Source organism: Macaca fascicularis, chromosome 9 (genome assembly GCF_037993035.2).
Source record: "Macaca fascicularis isolate 582-1 chromosome 9, T2T-MFA8v1.1".
Lineage (NCBI taxonomy): Eukaryota > Metazoa > Chordata > Mammalia > Primates > Cercopithecidae > Macaca > Macaca fascicularis.
Window position 1 is genome coordinate 121,331,008 of NC_088383.1, and position 26,347 is coordinate 121,357,354.

Below are 26,347 nucleotides of genomic sequence, written 5' to 3' on the forward strand. Positions count from 1 at the left end.
TTATTTTATTCTATCTTTGCAAAAGCCATAGGCAATGAAAAGCCCCATTTTACAGATTTGAAAACTGTAGGCTTAGAAAGGTCAAGTTATGAACCCAAGATAACACCATTGGAAACGTGACAGCACCATGACTTCTAATTTCGGAACCTGTGATCTTAGTTACATATGATGTAATCCAGGGCTGATGACAATAATGTGTGTTATCTAGGGGTGACCCACTCCTACTAGGCTTCCCTCTTTGGATTTCCCAAGTAGAACTGAGCATAGCAACAAAAGACTTTCCTGGTACCTTGCCCTGATTGGGGAAAATAAGCCATGTCTATGCTAGCAGACATATATCTCATTTAATAGTCTGAGTAACACTGTGTCATAGATATTAGCATATCCTTTCAGGAGAGGAGGAAATTAAAACTCCCAGAAGCTAAGTAATCCGCTCAAGAACACACAACTAGTAATGACTGAGGTGGACTTTGGATTCCAGGCCAAACAGCAGAGTCCAACTGTCCAGGCTTCTCCTATCACATCTCACAGCATCTTGCAAGCACCCATCAGACATTTCTGCTGGGAGAGAGGAAAGGTGTTTATATCCACTGCAACCCAGTCCATGAGTGACCCCTGCCCTGCCAAGTCAAAGGTAAGATGACACTGTTGACTTCCCTGGGCCAAAGTTGGTTGAAAAGAGATATGTATCTGTAGAATCCTCTTGAAATGGGAACAAGTACTCCAACCCATGTAAAATAGCAATACTGAGGCCAGATACGGTGGCTCATGCCTATAATCCCAGGACTTTGGGAGGCCGAGACGGGTGGATCCCTTGAGCTCAGGAATTCCAGACCAGCCTTGTCAACATGGTGAAACCCCATCTCTACTAAAAATACAAAAATTAACCAGGTGTGGTGGTGTGTGCCTGTAATCCCAGCTACTCGGGAGACTGAGCCAGGAGAATTGCTTGAACCCAAGAAGCAGATGTTGCTGTGAACTGAGATCATACCACTGCACTCCAGCCTGGGCGACAGAGTGAGACTCAGTCTCAATTAAAAACAAAAACAAAAAACGAACCAAAAAAATACTGAATTGCCAGTAATGAATAATCATTTATGTCACATCAGAAGCCCTTCCTTATGCAGTTGGACTGTTACACTCTTCTGTGGCTTGACTTACCTGCCAAGCATTCTGATTATCCCTTTTTCCTCCTCTCCATCCCATAGTCCTATTTCTGTGCACTCTCCTCCCCTAGTTCCTCAGGGAAAGAAGCCACATGAAGTGCATGCATCTTCCCAGGGCCTGGTCCAGTATACCACAGGGGCTCAATAAATGCTTACTAAAAAAAGAGGGGGAAAGAAACACAGAGAATTCGTGCTAAGCCTCAGGAAAGAGGAACTCAGAGAATTCACACATATTTTCGAGATTCAGGTGTCTTTTTTCTGCTCAGGAATGAACTATGGAGAACAGTGGAAATATGCCAATGTTATTGTTCACAATAGCAAAGACTTGGAACCAACCCAAATGCCCATCAATGATAGGCTAGATAAAGAAAATGTGACACATATACACCATGGAATACTATGCAGCTGTAAAAAAGGATGAGTTCATGTCCTTTGTAGGGACATGAATGAAGCTGGAAACCATCATTCTCAGTAAACTATCACAACAGAAAACCAAACACCACATGTTCTCACTCATAAGTGGGAGTTGAACAATGAGAACACATGGACACAGGGAGGGGAATATCACACACTGGGGCCTGTCGGCGGGTGGGGGGTTAGGGGAGGGAGAGCATTAGGAGAAATACCTAATGTAGATGACCGGTTGATGGGTGCAGCAACCACATGGCACGTGTATACCTATGTAACAAACCTGCACCTTCTGCACATGTATCCCACAACTTGAAGTGTAATAATAATAAAAAAGAAATATGCTAATGTTTCCAGGCCACAATAAACTTGATCTTACTGTTTAAAAATTTTTTAACTACATTCTTTCTCTTCTCCCTTTCAGCTCATTTATTCATCATCCATAAAGTATTTTGCATATGTGTTTTACAATACAGATATGCCTCCTGTTACATGAATCATAAATCTACAATCAGTCACTTTGTGGTGCATCTAAGGAAAGGAAAAGTAATTCATGGGACACATACATGTTACCGGAAACTGTTAGTTGTCTTTTCATGTAATCTACTTATTTATCCACTACTTACAGTTTACAAGAGCCTTCATATCATTGCTTTCCTACTCTGTAAGTTCAGCCCAGAACCACAGCCACCATTTTACACAGAAGGAAACAGAGTTACAGAAACTTTTAATGGCTTTCCACATGGCTCTTTCCCTCATTCTTTGACACTATCATTATAAAACCTCCCATCAATTTAACAATAGATTTTGAGGAAATAAGGAAACTGTACCATATTACATATGCATATTGCTTATAAGACACCTCCCAATGTTTTGAAACATTAAATGATGTGCAATATCAATAATATATCTGGAACCTTCATGGGAGTAGCATGTTACCTGTTGTTTTCGGTGGGATCTTTTCGGGTGACAAAGGATTGAATTATAAGAGAGGCTTTCTAAGTTTCTTCTTCTGACGTCATTGCTCTGGGAGACTAATAAAGCTTTAGAAATCTCAAGGGTGTACAATTAAAAGTTGTTCTTCAGGATGAAGTTCAAGACACTAGAGTTTTTTTTTTTTTTTAATTAGAAGGAAAAATCCTTTAAAATGTTTATGGTCACACACAAACACACACACACATACATATATATATATAGTTATCAGGTGCAACAATGTTAAACCTGAATTTTCTTAAGTTCAAAGTCTAGTTCACCTACATACAAAAATAAGAAAGCAGGAAATAAAGCAAAGAAAGCAAGACAAAAGAATTAAAATTGTCACCTGGAATTGTACAGAAGTAGTTTGCCTCCATTCAGAGTTATTTTGTGTACAGAGGGGGAAAAAATCAACTTTTCCTCCCAATCTTGGTTGCGGCAGTTAAAAAAAAAAAGTTTTTCCAACTTTGTAAAGCAAAAGAAATTAGACTCAAGTAACTGAGCTTCCCATCGGATTACTGTGCAGGCCCCCCTTTTATTCCCCACACAGTGGATAATGCGTGCTCATTGTGACTTATCTGGAGCCAGTTTCTTTTACATCCTCGGGCTATATAAAGTCAAACTAGGACTGGGGCAGCAGATTTGGGGAGCATCCAGCAGGCAGCCTCCACAGTCCGGAGAGAATGAAACAGTCGGGAACATGAACAACTCCATGTGTCATTGACTCTTCCAACGGTATGAGCTCCACTTTTTGCCTCTCAGTGCTAACAAGAAACAATTAGAAGTGACACAACATCGTTGATCTCCCTTGAAAATTTCCCCAGGACTATATGGTGGCTTTGTTCTTCCCTTGATTTTAACTTTTCATTCATGTTTCTGACTTAGAATGATCGAGGCTCAGGCCCTGGAAGGACCGTAAAATTTGGCCAGCTTGGTTTGGACACCTGGCAAAGGCCAGGTTCTGAGAAGCAATGGTGATGAAGGCCTTTGTCCTGTTGGCCATCTTTGCAGAAGCCTCTGCGAAATCATGCGCTCCAAATAAAGCAGGTATGTCCTCGCCACAGTCCATTTTCCTGGGAAGAAAAGTTTCCTTTTACAATGTTCAGCACTTCTGTGCTTAACTTGTTATAAAAATGCAATGATGGAGCCAAGTAGAAAAATACTTAAGTCTCCCCCACCAATATCAATCAGACTTTTCCCAGATGGAGCAAAAATGTATTGGATAAAGTCAGACATTTTTTAAATTAGAGAATGCTTGCTGTATTTCACTCTCTTGCTTACACACTCTCTCCCCACATCCCATTATATATATATATATATATATAAAAAACATCTCCACTTGTTTTTCCATTCAACTACGGAATTTCTATCCTGTGCCCTAAATCAGTATTTCACAATATTATGCATGAAATTGACATTTAAAATGTTTAAGTTATGTGCTCATTGTGATGGAGATTTTAATATATATTTATATATGCCTATTACATCCTATCTGTGGTTTCACAGATATATTCTTTAAAGTTCCAAATGGACTAATTTTAATTCCACGTTAAATGAGGTGCGGTCATTAAATAAATGCAGCAAAAACTGTAGGAGTGACTCTCCAATGACTGAAGTTTGGGGAAAACGTTCGTCACAGCTGGTGAATAGCAGGGAAGGTGTTTTTAACCCACTGCTTTTGCATGCTCAGGTGTAGCTGGAACCCACTGTTCTTTATGTAGGTTAGCATGATTACCATAACTGATTTTAAACTATACGTGTGCTCTTTCCAGATGTCATTCTTGTGTTTTGTTATCCCAAAACCATCATCACCAAAATCCCCGAGTGTCCCTATGGATGGGAAGTTCATCAGCTGGCCCTCGGAGGGCTGTGTTACAACGGGGTCCACGAAGGAGGTTACTACCAATTTGTGATCCCAGATTTATCACCTAAAAACAAGTCCTATTGTGGAACCCAGTCTGAGGTAAGACCAGGCCACACAGTGTAGAGTTGTTTAAGGTAAGGCAACTGGATCCAAGAATGAGATGTCCACCATCCGTCCTTGAAAGGATTCAGAATGTACCCACTTCCTTTTAAAGGTCAATCCTGATTCCCAAATATCCTGGAATGTGAGTGTTATTTAACATCTTATCTTCTGCCTAGTTTAGATAACTCTTTTGGCTTGACCCTTATCCTCCTAATTTGTTGCCAAAGCCAGTGAAGCTATCTTCTAGTAGAGCAAAGTACATTTCCCACTTTCAAGTTCTGAGCCTGTGCTCACAAGCTGCCATCCTTCCTGGATCGGATGGGTGAATGGATGAGCCATTCTCTGCCTAAGACCGTAAAGTGGTGATAAGGAGCATTTGGAAGGGCAGTTTAGGGAGTGACCAATGTATAACACAACTTCTAACTCCATCTTGTGAAGTGCCCAGGATGGGGTATCATAAGATAATTATTAGGAAACAGATGCCCTCTTAACAAGTATCATATGACAGATGAGAAATCTGAGACTCCCCAATAAAGTCACTCGTTCAGGGCCACAGAGCCTGTAGGGGTGGAATCACGAAAGGAGGCTAGGTCTCCCAACCTCCCCACCAAGGTCTAGCATTCCTACTGCCCTACCTGCCAGAAGGCTGTGTGTCTGTCCATCTCAGAGCATGAGAGCAAAGAGCTTCCAGGGCCAGCTCCTCTTTCTGAAGGCTTCACAAGGATTCAGTGATTTAATGGGAAGAGTCATGAGCATGATTAACAAGACGCCATGTCTTTGAGTATATCCTGGTGAACTAGAAATCATCTGTATGGTCTCAGGTCGGTCACTTTTCAAGTGGATGTTCAAGATCCCCTGTAGCTCTAATATTCTGTGATTTTAGAGCCCAACAAGTCAGAGGAAAGAGTCTCAGAAATCGTGCTTATAGTCAGAAGAAGGAAAGAGCAAAGAACCAGAAGGGAACATTCTAGAAATTGGAGATGGGTGAAGCATTCATTTAGGATACTTGGACAGGAGAAATGGATGAAGAGTTGACCTTGGGAAATAGAGATTCTTGAGCCAGTTCTTTTTGGTCAGAAGCCCAATGGGTACATGGAGATGTTAAAGCATACAACATCAACCTAGATTGTTTTTAAACACTCTTAGTTGAATAAACTAAGGAACCCTTTACAAAATTATCAGTTTACCCACAGACAAGAAGAGTTGATGCCACTGTCAGTGGCAGACATTCCTGTCTCCCCACTGGACTTGTTTCTGAGCCATCTTCCCGCACTTTTCCCAGAACCCTCATTCCCATAGCAGGGACACAGATTCATCCTGACTGTCTCCTTTCTTTGTCCAGTACAAGCCACCTATCTATCACTTCTACAATCACATCGTTTCCAATGACAGCACAGTGATTGTAAAAAACCAGCCTGTCAACTACTCCTTCTCCTGCACCTACCATTCCACCTACTTGGTGAACCAGGCTGCCTTTGACCAGAGGTAAGTTGCTGTGCGGCATGAAGGGCTGGCTGCCTCATGTGTGTGCTGCAGGTCCTATCAATCAGTGTGTTTCAGTCCTTATGCAAAATTCTCTCCCCTTTTCAGAGTGGCCACTGTTCATGTGAAGAATGGGAGCATGGGCACATTTGAAAGCCAATTGTCTCTCAACTTCTACACTGTAAGTAGCCTCCAGGTTTCCATTACTTCCCTGTGGCCTTTCTAGGAGATGGTGGGATGCTTCCTCGGTATTCAGTCTTCCTCAAGCTCTGTGCAGAGCCCCATTCTTAAATTCAAGTTGAAACATAAGCTTTGGTTTAGCTTTAAACTTCTTTAAAAACTAAGTGTCACAGAAAGTCAGATTCATAGACTGGATAGAAGAGCTGAAAGGTATAAGATATAAGCTATAAGACCAACCTTCCGGCCAGGCACACTAGCTAATGCCTGTAATCCCAGCACTTTAGGAGGCTGAGGCAGGCGGATCATTCGAGGTCAGGAGATCAAGACCAGCCTGTCTAACTTGGTGAAATCTCATCTCTACTAAAAAAAATACAAAAATTAGCCAGGTGTGGTGGCACGCGCTTGTAGTCCCAGCTACTCGGGAGCCTGGGGCAGGAGAATTACTTGAATCCGGGAGGTGGAGGTTGCAGTGAGCCAAGATGGCACCACAGCACTCCAGCCTGAGAAACAAGAGTGAAACTCTGCCTCAAAAAAAAATAAAATAAAATAAAATAAAAACACCAACCTTCCGCAAAGATAAAAGACCAACCTTTCCATTTTACAGATGAGAAAACTGAGGCAAGGTCAATAGACAATAAGACAGCCAATGTCTGATTCTTGGTCAAGATTAGTTTTCACTACAACCCACTCCAGAGATTTATATTTCAGATCTAGCTCTTAAAATTTTTGGCACAAGGTATTGAGGTTCCTGACTGGGACAGGGCTAAAGAGAAGGATTGGGGTCGGCCTCCGCTGCCTAATTCTTTTGTCTCTGAAGCCTTTCAAGTAGCGTTTCCTACTTGCTTAATTTAGGCAGGCTGCCTATGTTGACATAGAAGTTAAAGGCACACTTTGGTCTCTCTCAAAATAGAGTGCTCCAGAGAAACTAAATATGCAGTGGCCATTTGCCCAGCTGCCCTCCTCTTTAGAAGGGGTGCTTTGTTTCTTCAAACCTGCAGCTTGCATTGAGGAAACATGCACACAGAGACACTGTCCCGGCAGACTAAAAGACGATGTGGGCAGAAATACAAACCTTTGCATAGAACATTAGAGCCAGAGGACCTCCTCGGAAGGGCTTCATGTCCAACCCATTCACTTCTCAAAGGAGAAATATCATACTACCTGTAACTCCATTAACTTTCAACTCTTTAAACTTGCTTAACCTGCTGCCTGGAAGCTATTAGCCCTGCTGAGCTCAGAAGGCGAGAGCTGTAAGGGATCCTAGAATAACCTAGTCTGTTTCACAGATGAGGACCAGAAGCCCAGAGAGAGGAAGGATTAGCCTGAGAGCCCACAGGTAGTTCAGAGCAGTGGCCAGTCTTGAACACAGATCTCCTAGATATGGTCACTTTGCTTACTGCAAAGGGAATGAAACTCATTTCAAGGCCCTTGTGTCTAATTCTGTATTCAAAAATGTGATTCTTTTCATTAAAGAGGGCTCTCCACATTGTAAAAGTTTCAAGATCCCACAAAATCTAGATCTGCCCCAAGCCACATACCACTAGTGGTTAAGTACTGAGAAAAGGAATCCATACAGCCCTTGACCTATAATCGGGGGCTAAATACAGCATGGGCCACCAGGGTGATGATAAGGTGGTGAAACCGCTACAGTCACTGATGAAAGCCATCCGGAGAGGAAAATAGGCTTCCACGCACTGACAACAGTCTCAGGGGACTCCCTGATGACAGGCTGCCTTTGCTACTGAGTCCCTGTCTGGAAGTGAATAATTGTTGTTTTAACCGGACAAAATTATAGATATGATCCTATGAAGGTTTTACAGCAGTAGGCAACACGGAGACACCAGGATTGTCAAAAATCATCGCCCACCATCAGCCTTGTAGAGCTGAGCTTCAGGCATACACAAAACATCAAGTCTTAGAACTGGAATGAGCTTATTTTCTTTTAAAAAAAAAATAATAATAAGAGACATGTCCTCAGCATCCTCCAGGCCATCCTCTGGGCTGGACAGACAGATAACGGGACACCCCCTTCAACAAGTATAAAACTAAGGGTCAAGCCTCCCCTGAGGCCCACCAAGACCCTTCTAGGACAAATAGGCCTCAGCAAAGAAGGGATTGTGCTGTCCTGACACTTTCGTGCTGATTAATATTCCCGCCATGGGCTCAGTTCCCTATGCCTGACCCATGTGGTTGGTATTTTTTTCTCCTCCCTTCTTCCGCTTTCAGAGAATTCTTATGTGTTTCTGAAGCAACAACTGCTCCCTGCATATATTTCCATCAAATTACCAGAAAGAGAGCTGTGCCCTAGATAACACAATGGAATCAATGCACTGCTAATTGCTTAGGATCCTGAGAGCTTCAAATGCTGGGCTCTAAAAGCACCAGTTCTACTCAGCAGGCTTCCTCTTTCTTTTCTCTCCATCCCCCTCCCACTCACTCTTGACAATATCCCATGGTTGGTATCCCTAGTGAAAAGTTATTTTGACCCTCAATACAAAATGAAGGAAGGTAGTTGGCTTACGGAAACACCCTAGTGCTGTGGTTAAGAAAATGGGCCTTCTCAACAGACCACTAGTTTGAAGCCTTGTTCCATCATTTACTAGTTGTGTGACTTTGGGCAAGTGAGTTAACCTCTCTGGGTTTCTATCTCTGCATTTGTTAAACAGGGATAATAATAGCACTTAACCCACTGGTTTGTTATAGGATTAAATGAAATAATCTTTCGGAAGCACTTAGCACAGTGCCTGGCACACGTTAAGTGCCCAAGAAAGTAGCCCTTCTCATCATTGTAGACTTTGACTCTATTTAAAGTGGAAACTCTGAGGGCTTCTAGCATTGTTACCTTTATAAGGCTGAACATCGATGTCAGTGTGGGATTATGTTGACTTTCATTCAGTCAAAACAGTACTGATCATTCCTCTTAGAGAGAGAGAAATGAAAAAGCTGAAGATGGAAAAAATGCAAGCAATAGAGGCCAAAATCATAGACTCCAAGAGTCAAAACAAACCTCCGAGGTGGTGAACCTTGGCTTTCCACCCAAAGCCCAAAACCCTTCTGCAAGATTGCTGTGGGGTGGCCTCCCAGCCTCTTCCAAAGACAATGATATTTGGGCCTTCCCATTTTAGATCAGCTCTGATATCTGACACCCTGAACTCTCATGCATGTGTCCCGGTTCTGTCTTCTGAAATAATATCATATAATTATGTGGCTGACAGTCCTCCAAATATCTCCACCTTCTCCAAGCTAAACCTCTTGTCTTTGTTGGTGGTTCATTCACCATCCTAGTCACTCTTCTCTGAATATGATCCAGTTGCTCAGTACCTCTATTAAAAAACGAAGCCCAGAGTTGAAGTGTTATATTTTAGACTTTATCAGACCTGTGCAGGCCATCAAGGGTCAGAGGCGACCTTCTAGGTTTTGGAAGATTCCAGGAATGTGTCCTAGGAAAATAACTTTAGGGCAGTTTTTTTTTCACCACTATTTCACATGGAGCTTATAAGCAAAAGCAACTCGGAGATTTTTCCACATGAACTATTGTTAAGCCAGGTGTACTCATCCTTAACTTGTGACACCGGCTGGTTGTGACTCAACCGTTCGGTAAAGTAGTCCCCTCTTACCCACAGTTTTGCTTTTCATGGTTTCACTTACTGGTCAACTGTGGTCCAAAAATATTAAATGGAAAATTCTAGAAATAAACAATTCTTAAGTTTTAAATTGCACACCTGTTCTGAGTAGCATGATGAAATCTTGCACCACTCGCTCTGTGTTTCCTGGGATGTAAATCATCCCTTTGTCTAGAATATCTACACTGTAGACACTACCCATCTGTCAGTCACTCAGCAGCCATCTATGTTATCAGATCAAAAAAAAGTTATATACGGTTTGGTACTCTCTGCAGTTTCAGGCATCCACTGGGGATCTTGAAACATATCTCCTGTGGATAAAGGGAGGTTACTGGATCTGGAATAGGTTTCTAATTTTCACATTATAGAGAAGGTAGGGGAAAAATTATTCCAAGCATTGCCTGAGCTGCTGGATGAGAATATAAAGAACTCAATCATTAGTGTTCTATTTCAGAAATTGCATTAATGGTGCCAGCTCCATTCTTCACTTTGTAACAGAATCAGGCAGGTTCTTCCATGAGGAGAGGTATTATTCCAATATTCTAACATTCTGCTGGCTGGTCCCTGGCAGAAAGAGTTGGGAGTAATACCTCTGACAGGCTTGGGGACTACATCAGTGTCCCCAGGTAAGTTCCCATATTTGAAAATGGCCTCTCAAAATATGACAAATCTCAGAACATAACAAGGAACATTAAAAACCACTGTAAATCTGCCACTTCAACCAGCATATTAAGCCAGTAGATCCCTTATGATTAAAAACATTATTATCCGATTATTGCAGCCATTTAAATGGTGCAGGGGCTGACAAATGGGAGGAAGCAACTGACTTCTAGGTGACTGAGTCAGGGAGCCCTTGCTGGACTTGCCATCAGTAAAATACTGTCAGAGGCACTAGGAAACTAAAGAGATTCTCAGTCCTCTCAGCAAAGTCTCTGTGCGTTTGACATGTGAGGGGTGAAGTCCATTTTGTTTTTGTTTTTTTATCTTTATTTGTTATTTTTATTTTAAGTTTAGGGGTACATGTGCAGGTTTGTTACATCGGGAAACGTGTGTCATGGTGATTTGCTGCACCTATCAACCCATCACCGAGGTATTGAGCCCAGCATGCATTAGCTATTTTTCCAAATGCTCTCCCTCCCCCAACCCCACCTGCCAACAGGCCCCAGTGTGTGTTGTTCCCCTGCCTGCGTCCATGTGTTCTCATTGTTCAGCTCCCACTTATAAGTGAGAACATGCACTGTTCCTGTGTTGGTTTGCTGAGGATAATGGCTTCTAACTCCATCCATGTCTTTGCAAAGGACAAGAAAGACCATTTGACCCAGCAATCCCTTTACTGGGCATATACCCAAAGGAATATAAATCATTCTATTACAAAGATACATGCAACCCAAAGGAATATAAATCATTCTATTACAAAGATACATGCAACCCAAAGGAATATTAATCATTCTATTACAAAGATACATGCCTGCATATGTTCACTGCAACACTATTCACAATAGCAAAGCCATGGAATCAACCCAAATGCCCATCAATGATAGGCTAGATAAAGAAAATGTGGTATGTATACACCATGGAATACTACAAAGTCCATTTAAACTAAACATCCTTGCTGAAATCCGTTCCTCCTGCCACTGTCTACCTATTGCAGTTCTGCAAATCTCCAGGTCTATGAAACTCAATCTTTCAAACAGTAACCTGGTCTAAGCTTTATTCCTCTATTACATAAAGTCACAAAGGTTATGCCCATTTTGCATAGGAAGAAACTGAGGCCTGAAAGGCTGACTTGCCTATAGTGTGTCCCAAGTTAGCAGTGGGAGCTCGGATTAGCCCAGCATCCCTGCCCTTCCATGGTAATGCTTTTGTCTCTGAAAGCTAATCCACAGAGCAGTTCAAGATTGTTACTAGAATTGAATGAACTCAAGACTAAGAGAATGGAGAAATCAGCCTCCTTTGAGTAAGTCAAACAGAAACACTGCTGTTACTCCTAACAGCTCACCCAGCATGTCTTGATGAGAATGGTAGGCAAATATCACATATGCCAGGCCAGTGATCAGCACCTGCTGTTCCTGTGCTCAAATCATGGTGTTGACTCCTTATTGCCCCATTGTACTCAGAGTGTAAGATCCAGTGTTTAGTTTTTTGAGGTGTTTTTTTTTTAGAGTCTCACTCTGTCACCCAGGCTGGAGTGCAATGGTGCAATCTTGGCTCATGGCAACCCCCACCTCCCAGGTTCAGGAGCTCTTCCTGCCTCAACCTCCAGAGTAGCTGGGACTACAGGGATTACAGATGCCTGCCACCACACCCAGTTAATTTTTGTATTTTTAATAGGGACGGGGTTTTGTCATGTTGGCCAGGCTAGTCTCGAACTTGTGGCCTCAAGTGATCTGCTTGCCTCAGCCTTCCAAAGTGCTGGGACTACAAGTGTGAGCCACAGTGCCCAGCCAGCCCCAGTTTTCTTGATCAGTCCCCATAACTTCTCTAACCTCACCCAAGCCCCGCTCCCCACTCTCCACCCTCCTGACTCACTTACTTACTCCAGCCACACTGGCCTCCTTGCTGTGCTGCCAGCCACACTCCTGCCCTAGGGCCTTTGTCCTGACTCAAGCATTCTTCCATGGATGGCCACATGGCCCCAGTCTTCACTTCCTCCAAATCTTGCTCAAATGTCACATCCTCAGTGAGGCCTCCCCAACCACTGTATTTAAAACTGCAACCTGCCCTTCCTCATACTCCTGATCTTCCTTATCCTGTTCTGCATATTTTGCAGCTTTTCTAGATAATGTCCTATGGTCTAGAGTTGCATATTATATCATTTACTTACTGTTTGTCTCCCCTGCTAGAATATGCCAGATCATTGGAGGCAGATACCTTTGCTTTGTTCGCTAACAAAATCCTGACATAGAGTCCATCCCAATACACAGAACAGTGCCCAATACGTAGTAGTTGATCAATCCATTGTGGCTGTGATTGTTATTGTTGATGATTGTACTGGGAATCAGATACTATACTTCCCAACCCATACTGAAATCTGCTCAGGCAAAAAGTAGAAACAAGTGAGGGCAGAGGGGGGTGTTGTATGTGCTCGGTCCCTGTGTCCTTGGGCGATTCAGTATAACACAGTGCCTTAATATCCCTGAATTTCACTTGTTTCCCATTAGTCAAATTTCATTGGCGTAAATGAGACATACGGTGTGTGCCTCACCATAATGAGAAAATCTAGAATACATGATTATATGACGTCCTCATCCCTTCTAAGACGGCAGAGCATCCTAAAAGAGTTTCTCTGCTCCTGGAGGATCGCTCTGTGGTCTCACGTGCTTCTGTCTTTGGGTTGATTCTCATCCCCACCCCATCCCAATTCATCTGCTCCTGGCAGACCCAGCTGCTCAATCTGAATGGTCATAATGCCCAGTGTCAATTTCCTTCCAAAGAATGCCAAGTTCTCCATCAAGAAAGAAGCTCCCTTTGTCCTGGAGACATCCGAAATCGGTTCAGACCTCTTTGCAGGAGTAGAAGCCAAAGGGTTAAGCATTAGGTAAGTACATTTCCTCCAAGTTTATATGTTTAAATGCAAAGAAATAAAAAAAAGACTAGCTGACATACTTTTTAATCATCAGATACTTGCAGGCATAAGATTCTCTGTTTCAAAGTGATGCCATTTTGTTTTATTTCCAGGTTTAAAGTGGTCTTGAACAGCTGTTGGGCCACCCCCTCAGCTGACTTCATGTATCCCTTGCAGTGGCAGCTGATCAACAAGGGGTAGGTACACTGTCTAGAGACAGGGCTGAGCAGTGGAACCGGGCATTTATCGGGCTACTTTGCTCTGGCGTGGCAAAGCTTGGGAGGAAGAGGTGAAGCCTGCTGGAGTTATATCAGTGACATCCTCTGTGGTTCCAGGCAAAGGACAAATACTAAGAAACAGGACATAGTGCATTCTAGGGACTAGATACTGTTCTGAGAGCTTTACCTTGTATCAACTTCTTTAAGCCTTACAACAAGGAAGGTAGTTTTCCTATCATCCTCATTTTACAGATGAGGATACTAAGGCACAAGAGAGGGTAAGGTCTCATAGTAAATGTGTGTGTGTGTGTGTATGTGTGCATGTGTGTATGTGTGCAAGCGGAAGTGAGCAGGCTGAATTCAAATCCAATTATTCTGACAACAGAACCACGGTGATGATGACTAAATTAAATAATCCATATCGAAAGCTTAGCCGATGGTACCTGCTAGATAGTCCAACCATTTTAAATAAGATCATTGTTTTTATTACTAATTAGGTAGATAACCAGGAGCTCTTACAATCTGGAGTAAAGCACTAAAGTAGTACTAGAAGTGCGCCCTAGAAAAGCAATGCCGGAAATCACACACGGGATGGTTTAGAAACATGCATGGAAGGGAGAAAGACCAGATTACAGGCCCTGGCAGCTATTGTGCAAGAGTGATAAGACATGAACTGCTATTGTAGCCAAGTGAATGAAACAAGGTAATAAAAAGTAGGGAGACGCTTCTACAGGAATGAGAAAATGTAGGAACAAATCAGATAGGAGGTGGAGGAAAGGACAGTGTGAGAAACATGGGGAGTAATGGAAAAAAATGGCTTTGTGTTCTTAAATCTCTGGACTACGAAGCTGAGGAAGAGTGTTTGGATTTGGCTGTTGGAGAAGGAGGTTTTTGGATAAGGAAATATGGATTCTCACTGAATTCACCAACAGACATGTTAAGCTTCAAATGATGATTGCCCAGAATTACTTAGAATTGTACCATTGGAAATCAGAGGAGAGACAGAGCTAGACAAGAGATGTGGACATCATGCACATAATTAGCAGTAAACAAAGAAGAGAACATTCTCTAAACATAGCACATAACAACCAATGTGCCTGTGTTATTCTCAGAACCCATCAGGCCAAGCACAAATTAATGTCAAGGATAAAGATAATTAGATAACTAAAGTGGAGCTATTTTGAACCTGTATTTTTATTTAGCAAACACTTATACAGCTCTTACAATATACCAAATATTGTTCTAGGTAGGTGTATTACAAATATTAATTTATCTAAATGTCATTAATTAAATCCTCTATAAAGTAGATAGTATAATAATCATTATTTTATAGAGGAGAAAACTGAGGCACAGGTCCAGAAACGTGCCCGAGATATGGAGCTAGTAAGGAGAAGGCCTGGGATTCGTACTCAGTCAGTGTTACCTCCTGAGTGGCCTGGACAGGACAGGCTGGCCGAGGCACGCCAACGCAGCCCAGCAATGCCTCCTGTAGAGATGGCAGCTTAATTTGGGTGTTTACCTCACATCTGCCATTGAGTGATTCAATTCATTTAGCCTCTGTTAGCAATGGTGCAATTAAATGACTTCAGGAATTCTGACATAACTTATTGACCTGCAGGGACCTGAAATTGCTATCAGGCACTGGGAACCTCCCTCAGGCAGTGGTCACACTAGGCAAAGGCTTCTGCCACCCCTGGAATCATCTCTCTGCAGGGAGTTCTAGTGCTGTTGTTCCCATCTGGCAGATGTCCAACATGGCTGAAAAAGGGATGCCTGTGGCTTTGGGTGGTCTGCACAACTGTCCTCGAGCTCTAGTGTACACACAAACTGCCTAGGGTGCTATTACCTATGCAGGTGCACTGTAAACCTACCGGATCAGGACTCTGGGGAAACCCAGGGAATCTGCATTTCAGCACAGCCAGATGTAAGACATCCCAATCCATTTCTACATTCTTCCTAATTGACATGGCACCTCAAAATTGGAGACACATGCACAAAGTTCAGTGTCAAAGGGGAGAATGGAAAAGTCCACTCCCACAATCTCCAGATGATTTTTGCTCACACTGGACCCCTTTGGAAAAAAACCCAGTTTACAAAAGTTCCTGGAGAGATGGTAGGAGATATATCATCAGGAATTTCCCTGTACACATGGATGCCCTGAAAGCAGCGTACTTATCTCAAAGAGCAATCCGACATGGGAAAGGAGGCTCGTGCAGAGAGGGCATAAAAGCCTCCTATGGGCTTCCACCATCTAGAGGCAGCTGCCACTGAAATGTGGGTACTGCAGCTGGTGCCAAGAAGCAGCAGTGCCAAGGCATCTAGACCTGCCTATTTTTTGCCTCCTCCCCACCTCCTGACAAAGCTCTGCTTACATTATTTTCCACTGGCTGACACCATGCCTGGGGCACTCTGGCTGCAAAGAGCTATTTTAAGAACTCCCATCTTGAGTTCATATGAGGATCTCGGGTTTATTGACAAAATGATCCTACAGAAGTATTGTTTCACAACTTGGAAAATGCCACAGTTTCATCACTGTTCAGAGCCCACCACACACAGATCCAACTCTGACCCCTGGTCCAGATACAAACGTACGGCATTCCCTCACTTTACTCCCTCACTCTCACACTTGACTTCCTTAGCTCCTGGCTTTAGCTTGGCCCCCTGTTGTCTGTTTCTGAGGGAATGGGGGTGGGGTAGAAAACGTCGTGAAGGTTCCCTGGGGTAACTGGACCACTCTGTGGCATGTGTGCCAAGTTTACAATACAGGAAGAAAGATGCTTCAGCGTCGCATTAATCTGGGGCTTGCTGTGGTGCTGTTCAGTGGTCTGACGCTTTTGATACACAGACCTTTTCCTGCAGAGGGACAGACACTGGTACCTCTTGTTAACTGCAGATAACAATCCCCCATAATGGTGTGGGCTTCTCTGTACAATCCCAAGAATGATTGTGTCTGTTTCCAATACCTAGTTAAAGGAATGGCACTTAGGTAATCAGTCTTTGTTTTTTTGTGTGTGTGTGTGTTTTTTTTTTTTTTTAATTTATTTATTATTATTATACTTTAAGTTGTAGGGTACATGTGCATAACGTGCAGGTTTGTTACATGTGTATACTTGTGCCATGTTGGTGTGCTGCACCCATCAACTCGTCATTTACATCAGGTATAACTCCCAATGCAATCCCTCCCCCCTCCCCCCCCCCATATAGGCCCCTGTGTGTGATGTTCCCCTTCCTGAGTCCAAGTGATCTCATTGTTCAGTTCCCACCTATGAGTGAGAACATGCGGTGTTTGGTTTTCTGTTCTTGTGATAGTTTGCTAAGAATGATGGTTTCCAGCTGCATCCATGTCCCTACAAAGGACACAAACTCATCCTTTTTGATGGCTGCATAGTATTCCATGGTGTATATATGCCACATTTTCTTAATCCAATCTGTCACTGATGGACATTTGGGTTGATTCCAAGTCTTTGCTATTGTGAATAGTGCTGCAATAAACATATGTGTGCATGTGTCTTTATAGCAGCATAATTTATAATCCTTTGGGTATATACCCAGTAATGGGATGGCTGGGTCATATGGTACATCTAGTTCTAGATCCTTGAGGAATCGCCATACTGTTTTCCATAATGGTTGAACTAGTTTACAATCCCACCAACAGTGTAAAAGTGTTCCTATTTCTCCACATCCTCTCCAGCACCTGTTGTTTCCTGACTTTTTAATGATCGCCATTCTAACTGGTGTGAGATGGTATCTCATTGTGGTTTTGATTTGCATTTCTCTGATGGCCAGTGATGATGAGCATTTTTTCATGTGTCTGTTGGCTGTATGAATGTCTTCTTTTGAGAAATGTCTGTTCATATCCTTTGCCCACTTTTTGATGGGGTTGTTTGTTTTTTTCTTGTAAATTTGTTTGAGTTCTTTGTAGGTTCTGGATATTAGCCCTTTGTCAGATGAGTAGATTGCAAAAATTTTCTCCCATTCTGTAGGTTGCCTGTTCACTCTGATGGTAGTTTAGTCTTTGTTAAATGAAAAAGTATGTTTGCTGAAACCAAGATTTCTTAATGTTGGCACCTTGACATTTGGGGTGGGACCATTCTCTATTGTGGGGGCTGCGCTGTGCACTGTAGGATGTTCAGCAGCAGCCCTTGTCTCTGCCCACTCACTAGATGCCAGCAGCACTTCCCCTAGTCTGGATAATCATAGTGCCAAATGTCCCCTGGGGCACAAAGTGGACCCCCAAGTGAGAACCACCAGCTTAAACAAACGTCCATCTGTGTCATTTTTTTAACTGAATTATTACCTTTGAGACTTTGGAATATTATACAAATATCATATTCTCATTATAGAGAATTTGGAAAAACACATGAAAATACAAAGAAGAAAACCAAAAATGTCTGTAATTTTATCACTTTGTATCAGCCTGTGTTAACATTTAGATGGTATCCTTCAGTTATTATTTCTGTACTTATATTAAAAACGTGACCACGTTTTTACAAAGATAACTATGTAGATATATATATAATTTAAATAATATACCATAAATACAAATTTTCAATGCAAAACCTCACAGTTCACACACAGAAATGTGTTGGGTGTGACTTGAGCTTAGGCAGCTGTGGCAACAGGGGCAATGCTGCTCCTGGTGCCATTGTCCTTACTTTGTATATCCCTCAAGGGCTGGACATATTTCAGGGCTGTATATCCCTCAAGGGCTGGACATATACTTTGTATATCCCTCAAGGCTGGACATATTTATCTCCTAGGGATTTGCTTTCTTTGGGACACAGGTACAACTTACTAAAAGTGTAGCTCTTATAAGTCACTCCCCTCCCATTGTACCTTGTCTGTAGAATGTGGACAGTCATACCCACTTCCTAGCTCATCAACTTGACCTCACAGTTGTGAGGATCAAGTGAGGTGCTGCTAATCAAAATGCCTGGGAAGGTTAGAGGCCATATAACCACCTCGGGAGCCTTGTGTGTAAATTGCTCAGCAGCTCTTGCTGGAGTTCCAGGAGGTGACAGTTCACTCTTCTTCCCCCATCTGCCTCAGCTGCCCCACGGATGAAACCGTCCTCGTGCATGAGAATGGGAAAGATCACAGGGCAACCTTCCAATTCAATGCTTTCCGGTTCCAGAACATCCCCAAACTCTCCAAGGTGTGGTTACACTGTGAGACGTTCATCTGCGACAGTGAGAAACTCTCCTGCCCAGTGGTGAGCTGTCTCTCTCCAGAGGAAAATGTTACCCAAAGGGCACCAGAATTGGAGGAGCTGGAGTTTAAGCGGGGAAATCATAACCAGGCCAGGGCAGCTGTGTGCCGAGGGCATCTGGAGGAAATGGCACTGAGTGTAAGGGCAGATGCTCGTGGGGGCAGATGCTCTGGACCCTATCCGCCCTGCCTCCAACAACCCGCATGGTCTGGCATGTGTCACCTAACCTGCTGGGACCTGCTTTCTCATCCTTAAGTAGAGTGTGATCAGTAATGATGGCCCTTCCCTCATCAGAGAGCAGTGTTGGTAAATGAAAGTGATAACAGACATGGAAATACTTTGAAGAAGTGAAAAGGGCAAGGGAAATTCAAGGTCTAGGTGGCAGGGACAGGCTGTGGGCATAACTCAAAGGGTGAGTGCTTTTAGTCTTGACTGCACAGCCCGAGGGTTCACCTCTGTGACTTCAGAGAGATGCTGTAGAAAATTCCGACACTGGGTCATGGCTGATTTGACCCTTGTGACCTGACAGGCTGTGCTTTAACAAGCCAGCAGTCATCCTGGTGCTCACTCAAACCTGAGAACCACCACTTAGACACGGACAGACATGCCAAATCTCAAACTGTTCTCCTTTCTGGTCTCTTTCAACTGGAGACCTCGGTGTTTCCAAAGAGGCTGCTACCCACATAGCCTATAGTAACCAACAAAAATAAGGTCATAATCTCTATTGCTATTGATTCATTTGGCCAGAAAATGGTTCTTTATGAGCACAAATAGCAAAAGGGAAAGAAACCAGAGAGTGCAGAGCCAGGGAGAGGACGGGAGAGACCCTGTACAGTTGATCAAAGGATAAGTATCGGTGCCATATTTTTAAAAAGAAAGAAACGAAAATGAACCAGAATACATTTGCAAGTGTCCATTTCTCTAATTATAGTGGCGAGAGTGATAGTAAGTAAAAGCCTTATCAAAGGAAACGGTATCAATCCCTTCCACACTCAATGACCTCTTCCAGCAGGATTCCCTCTGGCTTGAAGAGTTAACAAAGTAAAGCTTTCTTTTTGAATTCAAGTTGGAGAAGGGATGAACAGTGTCTCTCTTTTTGAAAAAAGTAACTCATATCTGTTGACCGGGGAATTGTGGCTCCATCCCATTTGTGACCTTTTTAAAATGTCTTTTCTTTCTCTTTTCTCCCCTTTGCTCACTCGTCATCCCACCTTCCCCGCTTCTCTCCCCTCTGCCTGGGTCCTCAGACCTGCGATAAAAGGAAGCGCCTCCTGCGAGACCAGACCGGGGGAGTCCTGGTCGTGGAGCTCTCCCTGCGGAGTAAGCATCTCTGTTTTCCAAACGGTTGAGTTCACTCTGGGCTGCATCCACAGGCACAGCCGGTTTGAGCATTTTTACTGAATTGCCAAACCAGTTGTGCCTGTGGGCACAACCTTTGTCTGCTCCTGGAGTCTTCTAGCCAGGGGTGGGGAACAGCTCAAGCCAAACGAAGGAGTTGAGGTTTGTTATCTACTCTGGAAGTTCTATCTGCACCCTAAATTCAAATACCCTCAAGAAATAAGGAAGTGTTGAGCTTCCAAACAGAGCATGCAGTGAACAATAATAATAGAAAATGAGATGTCATGGGGCCGGGCACAGTGGCTCACGCCTGTAATCCCAGGACTTTGGGAGGCCAAGGTGGGTGGATCACTTGAGGTCAGGAGTTCGAGACCAGCCTTACCAACATGGTGAAACCCCATCTCTACTAAAAATACAAAATTACCTGGGCTTGGTGGGGGCATGCCTGTAATCCCAACTATCAGGAGGCTGAGGCAGGAGAATCGCTTGAATCTGGGTGGCAGAGGTTACAGTGAGCTGAGATCACCACTGCACTCCAGCCTGGGCAGCAAGAATGAAACTCCATCTCAAAAAAAAGAAAAGAACGAAAGAACGACAGAGAGAGGAAAGAAAGAAAGAAAAAGAAGAAAGAAAGAAAGAGAGAAAGAAAGAAAAGGAAAGGAAAGGAAAGGAAAGGAAGAAAGAAAGAAAGAAAGAAAGAAAGAAAGAAAGAAAGAAAGAAAGAAAGAAAGAAAGAAAGAAAGAAAGACGGAAAGAGGGAGGGAAGGAAGGAAGCAAAAGAAAAAGAAAGAAGAAAGAAAAAGAAAAAAAAAGGAAGGAAGGAAGGAAAGAAAGAAAGAAAGGAAGGAAGGAAGGAAGGAAGGAAGGAAGGAAGGAAGGAAAGAAAGGGAGAAAATATGTCATGAGAATGTCATGGACACGTCAAAAAACCTTTACTGAGTACCCAGCACTATCTGGCCTGAGCAGGGTGCTAGGATTTCAGAAATAAATGTGACCCACGCAAGCCCTGTCCTCAAGGGATTTACTGTCTAGCAAGGAGAGAGATGTTAGACACTAAGGGAAAGAGAAATTACTGTTAAGGGGGTGACAGTGGGCTGGTGCCATGGTTGCACAGTTGATCATCACTAATGTGAAAATCCAAAATCCGAATGCTCCCAAATCTGAAACTTTTTGAGCACCCACATGATGCTCGAAGGTCATGGTCACAGGAAATGCTCATTGTAGCATTTTAGATTTCAGATTCAAGGTTTTCAAGTTAGGGATGTTCAACCAGTATACTGCAAAGATTCCAAAAAAAAAAAAAAATCTGAAATCTGAAACACTTCTGGTCCCAAACATTCTGGATAAGGGATATTCATCCTGAACAGAGCAAAGGGATTCAACCTAGTGCAGGGCTTTGCAGAAGAGCTCTGCTGACAATCTCCAAGTGAGACCCGAAGGATAGTGTGACATGAAGGGTGGGCAAAACCTGTGGGAAGGCAGGAAGCAGTAGCGGCTCTATCTTAGAGGACAGTCACCAAGCTAAGGCCAAGGGCCAAGGGCCAAGGCCCAGGTGCCACCTGGTTTTGTGGCCTGCAAATTAAGAACAGTTTTCACATTTTTATATGGTTCAAAAACAGAATCAAAACAACAATATTTCGTGACATGTAAAAATTATATGAAATTCAGGGCCAGGCTTGGTGGCTCATGCCTGTAATCCCAGCACTTTGGGAGGCCAAGGCAGGTGGATCACCTGAGGTCAGGAGTTCAAGACCCAGCCTGGCCAACATGGCAAAACCGTGTCCCTATTAAAATACAAAAAGTAGCCGGGAGTGGTGGTGCACACCTGTAGTCCCAGCTACATGGGAGACTGAGGCCAGAGAATCACGTGAACCTGGGAGGCGGAGGTTGCAGTGAACAGAGATCGTGCTACTACACTCCAGCCTGGGCAACAAGAGTGAAACTCTGTCTCAAAAAAAAAAAATTATATGAAATTCAAGTTTCAGTGCCTTTAAAGAAAGTTTTATTAGAACACAGCAACACTCGTTCACGTAGATACTATCTACAGCTGCACACTGCAACTACAGGGTGAATTTGTGGCAGCAGAGATGGTATGGCCTGCAAAGCTGACAATCTTTACTATCTGGTTCTTTTCAGAAAGCTTACCAACCCCTGCCTTGGAGAGAAAGTATTGTGAGATGACACGTTGTAAACCCCCAGTATAAACTGTCTGAAAGGCAACGGACACCTGATGGTTTAATCAAGGGAGGATTGCGGTCAGGTTTTGTGTTTTACTTATTTATTTATTATTTATTTATTTACTTATTTATTTTTTGAGACTGAGTTTCGCTCTGTTGCCCAGGTTGGAGTGCAATGGTGTGATCTCAGCTTCAAGCAATTCTCCTGACTCAGCCTCCTGAGTAGATGGGATTATAGGCACGTGCCACCCCACCCGGTTCATTGTTGTATTTTTGGTAGAGACAGGGTTTCATCATGTTGCCCAGGCTGGTCTCAAACTCCCAGCCTCAAGTGATCCGCCCACCTCGGCTTCCCAAAGTGCTGGGATTAGAGGTGTGAGCCGCCGCCCCCAGCCAGGTTTTGTGTTTTAGAAACATCACTCTGAGACTTCTCCTTTCTGTGATCTTTTCTTAAACTTTCTGCATTCTCTCTCTTTACTCACTACAGGCAGGGGATTTTCCAGTCTCTATAGCTTCTCAGGTAAGGAAAAGAGACACTTCTGGGATTTCGTGGGGCTGTGCTGTTAAAAGGCAGTGAGTATTTTAAGAGAAGCTTAACTTTGGCCCCAGCAAAACTTTTAAGGATTGAAAATTATAGTTTAAAGCACACCCGAGTGGGGCAGAGGGGGTGAGATCAAGAGGTCTCCCTCTGACCAGCCCCTGAACTCTGAAGAGAGGGAGGAACTGAAGGTAAATTGGATGAAGCAGAACTGGACCTCACTTCCCTGTCTCAGTAAAGCCATCCCCAGATGGCTTCCCTTGGGTTCCAACATTTGGAGAACAAGATTTTCAGTGATCTGTTCATTCAACAAATATTTGGATTCCTGTTACGGCTCTGTCTTTCATTAACTGAGTGACCTTGGGCAATGACCTCACCCCTCCATACCCCAGTTTCCTCTGTGGAATTGGGCTAATAATTGCCCCTGTCTACATGGCTGTGGTATAGATATTTAATTATAGCTAAGGGCACTGAACAATGCCCAGCAAACAGCAAATACCCAGTGAGGGTGAGCCATGATCATGCTGACTGTACCAGGAGCTGGTCTTATGGCTACTGCCGTGAACAAGACAGACAAAGCCTCTTCCTTTGCTAGTATGTGCAAAGTATTTGGGGTGCGATGGGGGACGTGATTTAGAGAGCGGCCAGGGAAGCCCCTTAGAGGAAGAAACATTTCAGCTAAGACCCAAGATCTCACCTGAATAAGAAGGAAGCAACTACATGAGGAGATGGGGTAAGACAGTTCATTTATTCATAATCTCACAGCCAGATTTTGCTCTCATCATTACAGGAAAATCATGTAAATCAACTTCTAAAACTCCAGTCCTAGATTCTCATCATTTTTAAGTTCTATAGTGAAAGCCCTAGAGTACAATGCACCATCACTGATTTCTATTTGTCAGAGGTCCACAACCTAGGTTTATCTGTCAGGTTCTTTGAACTGATAAATGTGAGCTACAGAATCCCCAAGAGATGAACAAAATCGACTTTGTTTAAAATGTATGGAATTTTAGGAAGACCCCTGAGTTGACTCTTGTTAATTCTTTTGTTAACCCTTTCAGAACTGTCTCTGAGTGCCATCTCCCTCCCCTTCTGGTCCACAGATGTTCTCCACCACCTCATCATGATGTTGGGGATTTGTGCCATGTTGTAGGAGTTAGCCAGGCAGCTGCTGCTCCTCCACCCACAATCATCCTCAGCAAATGACAAACACATTTATTGTGCTGCCGAAAAGAACAAACAGAAGACCACATTGTTGGGGAGCAGAGAATAGCACTTTGCCAAATATGCGCTCCAAACATTTCTGTGAATTCGGTGATGCTTTCTTCTTTCTAAGAAAAAGTTAGATTACTTCCTAAAAACTTAGATTATTCCCTTAGATCTCACAGTCCTTCTAAAGCTGCGGGAGAAGTCTCCTTTCTCCATATTCAAGTCAGGGCTGCAGTGAATTCCTTTGAAAGCTATTTTAACTTTAAAAGGTTAGCATACCCAACCAAGTACCACTGAGCATTTTGAAGAGAATATAGGGTGCAACTACAAAGTCAACGCTAAATACAGAACACACATTAATAGCTGACTTTGCCGAAAAGGGGCTTTGTCATTGAGGCAGTATCATTCTACCTAAGGACCAGAGCTGAGCTCCCAGGCAGGGGGTTCCAACCTTTCAACTGATGACGTGGGAGATGATGTGGGAATCAGAGTGGAATACAATAGTTTCGCTCAAACCTAATGATATAAAGGAAATGGATTCTTGACAACGCCTAGTACTGACCTAATTTGTATGTATTATACCATTTGTTAAATATATAAACATGATATAGATATAAACTCTGTGTTTTTATAGCAGATGTATACTTCTAAAGTCAAAATAAAATTACAAATTAAATAGGAATATTTGCAAAAAGAATAACCACAAGAAGAATACAACTCACATTAATTTAACCTAATAACATGGCATTGCCCCAGTGAAACCGCTGCTGGAAACATGACTATAAAGTGACTCCAACGACACAGGTGTTGTGAGTTTGGTGACTCAATCCTACAAATAAATGCCTTGTGACACTCAATGCTATTTTTCTCTATTTGCTCTACTAAAAAGTTTTCATTTGTAAGAAATGGTCTGATCTCATTTAGCTTTCACTTAAACATCGAAGCTTACATCTGGTTTTGTCTCATTCACTTACGATGATTAGAATGAAGCTAACACAAAATCAGAAACACAAATGCAAATGTGGCCAATGAAATTATGCAGTAGCACATCTTGGTAACTGGCCACCCCAGTGATCCAGAATATGCCCATAAAAATGATTTACATTGTCAACAAAATACAAACTGAAATTCTGGTAGAGAATTGGCTGGACTGTGATAGGAAAAGGCAGAGTTCTAAGTTCTTAGTTATGTAAAGACTTAATTAGGAGGCTTATAATTTGAAAACAACACATGCATTTGTCTCTCTGTATTTAATGTATTTGAGAAGTTTTGCAATCTGCAGTTTGATGATTCTTTTACAACTTGTGTTAGTGAACTCAGAAATTAAACTAGTTATGAAATATCCAGATACATGAAGTATATGTTTGTTGAGTAATAGGCTAGAGTAAAATGACTCAACCTAGTCTAGATTTGGTCCCTAAGCTGGAGTTCCAACGAGTTTAGGATCTCTTCTTTCTGTAAATTCAGATTTTTTGTAGTCAGGAAAAACAGAAGACATATTTTATTGGTTCTAGTAGAAAACTCTTAAATAGCATACTCATAGCCATGTTCAAATCCTTTGCTGTCAGAATAAACCAATGTTCTATTAGTTTTGCTGTATTTCATCATTGTGTTTTATGATCTTGTATCTCTACCTGGTGCTATGGAATAAAAAAAATGCCTTAAAATAAATAACCTATGACTACAGTTTACAGTGTTAATATATCATGTTGATAGCTAATTCCCCAATTCTCCCAGGGGTTTCTACAACTAGAACTTCTTAGACTCACATGTATGCCACAGACTTTTTTTTTTTTTTTTTTGAGATGGAGCCTAGCTCTGTTACCCAGGCTGGAGTGCAGTGGCATGATCTCAGCTCACTGCAAGCTCCATCTCCCGGGTTCACGCCATTCTCCTGCCTCAGCTTCCGGAGTAGCTGGGACTACAGGCGCCCGCCACCACACCCAGCTGATTTTTTGTATTTTTAGTAGAGACAGGGTTTCACCGTGTTAGCCAGAATGGTTAAGACATTGATTAACATTTTGGGGAAAAGGTCTTTGGGTCATCCCTGCCTATAAAGCCCAAATGTCTCTCACCAGCAACTGGATGTGTTTTGACTTCACATTAACTAACAGCCTCATGATGTTTGATTACCCTTCTTCTCTCATAACTTCTCCTTTGAGAAAATAAGATAAAGTACTCTCAAAACAATCTCTTGTAAATTCTCATTAGTTCTAAACACAATAGAAACATTAAGAAAAAGAAGAAAAGTAATTCTCCCCTAGGTATCCTTAGCTGACATAGAAAAAATACT

General features: G+C 42.7%; 1 protein-coding gene across 1 annotated transcript; it reads left to right on the forward strand.

Annotated features, from left to right (window-relative positions):
• The first annotated feature begins 3,434 nt into the window (after positions 1–3,434).
• TECTB (tectorin beta) lies at positions 3,435–25,740 on the forward strand. The gene is made up of 10 exons (XM_005566427.5): positions 3,435–3,596; positions 4,322–4,512; positions 5,858–6,000; positions 6,106–6,178; positions 13,235–13,338; positions 13,479–13,562; positions 18,633–18,795; positions 20,040–20,112; positions 22,795–22,827; positions 23,949–25,740. The coding sequence occupies exons 1-10, from the start codon at positions 3,521–3,523 to the stop codon at positions 23,996–23,998; spliced, it is 990 nt and encodes a 329-aa protein (XP_005566484.3). The 5' UTR covers positions 3,435–3,520; the 3' UTR covers positions 23,999–25,740.
• The last annotated feature ends 607 nt before the right edge of the window (positions 25,741–26,347 follow it).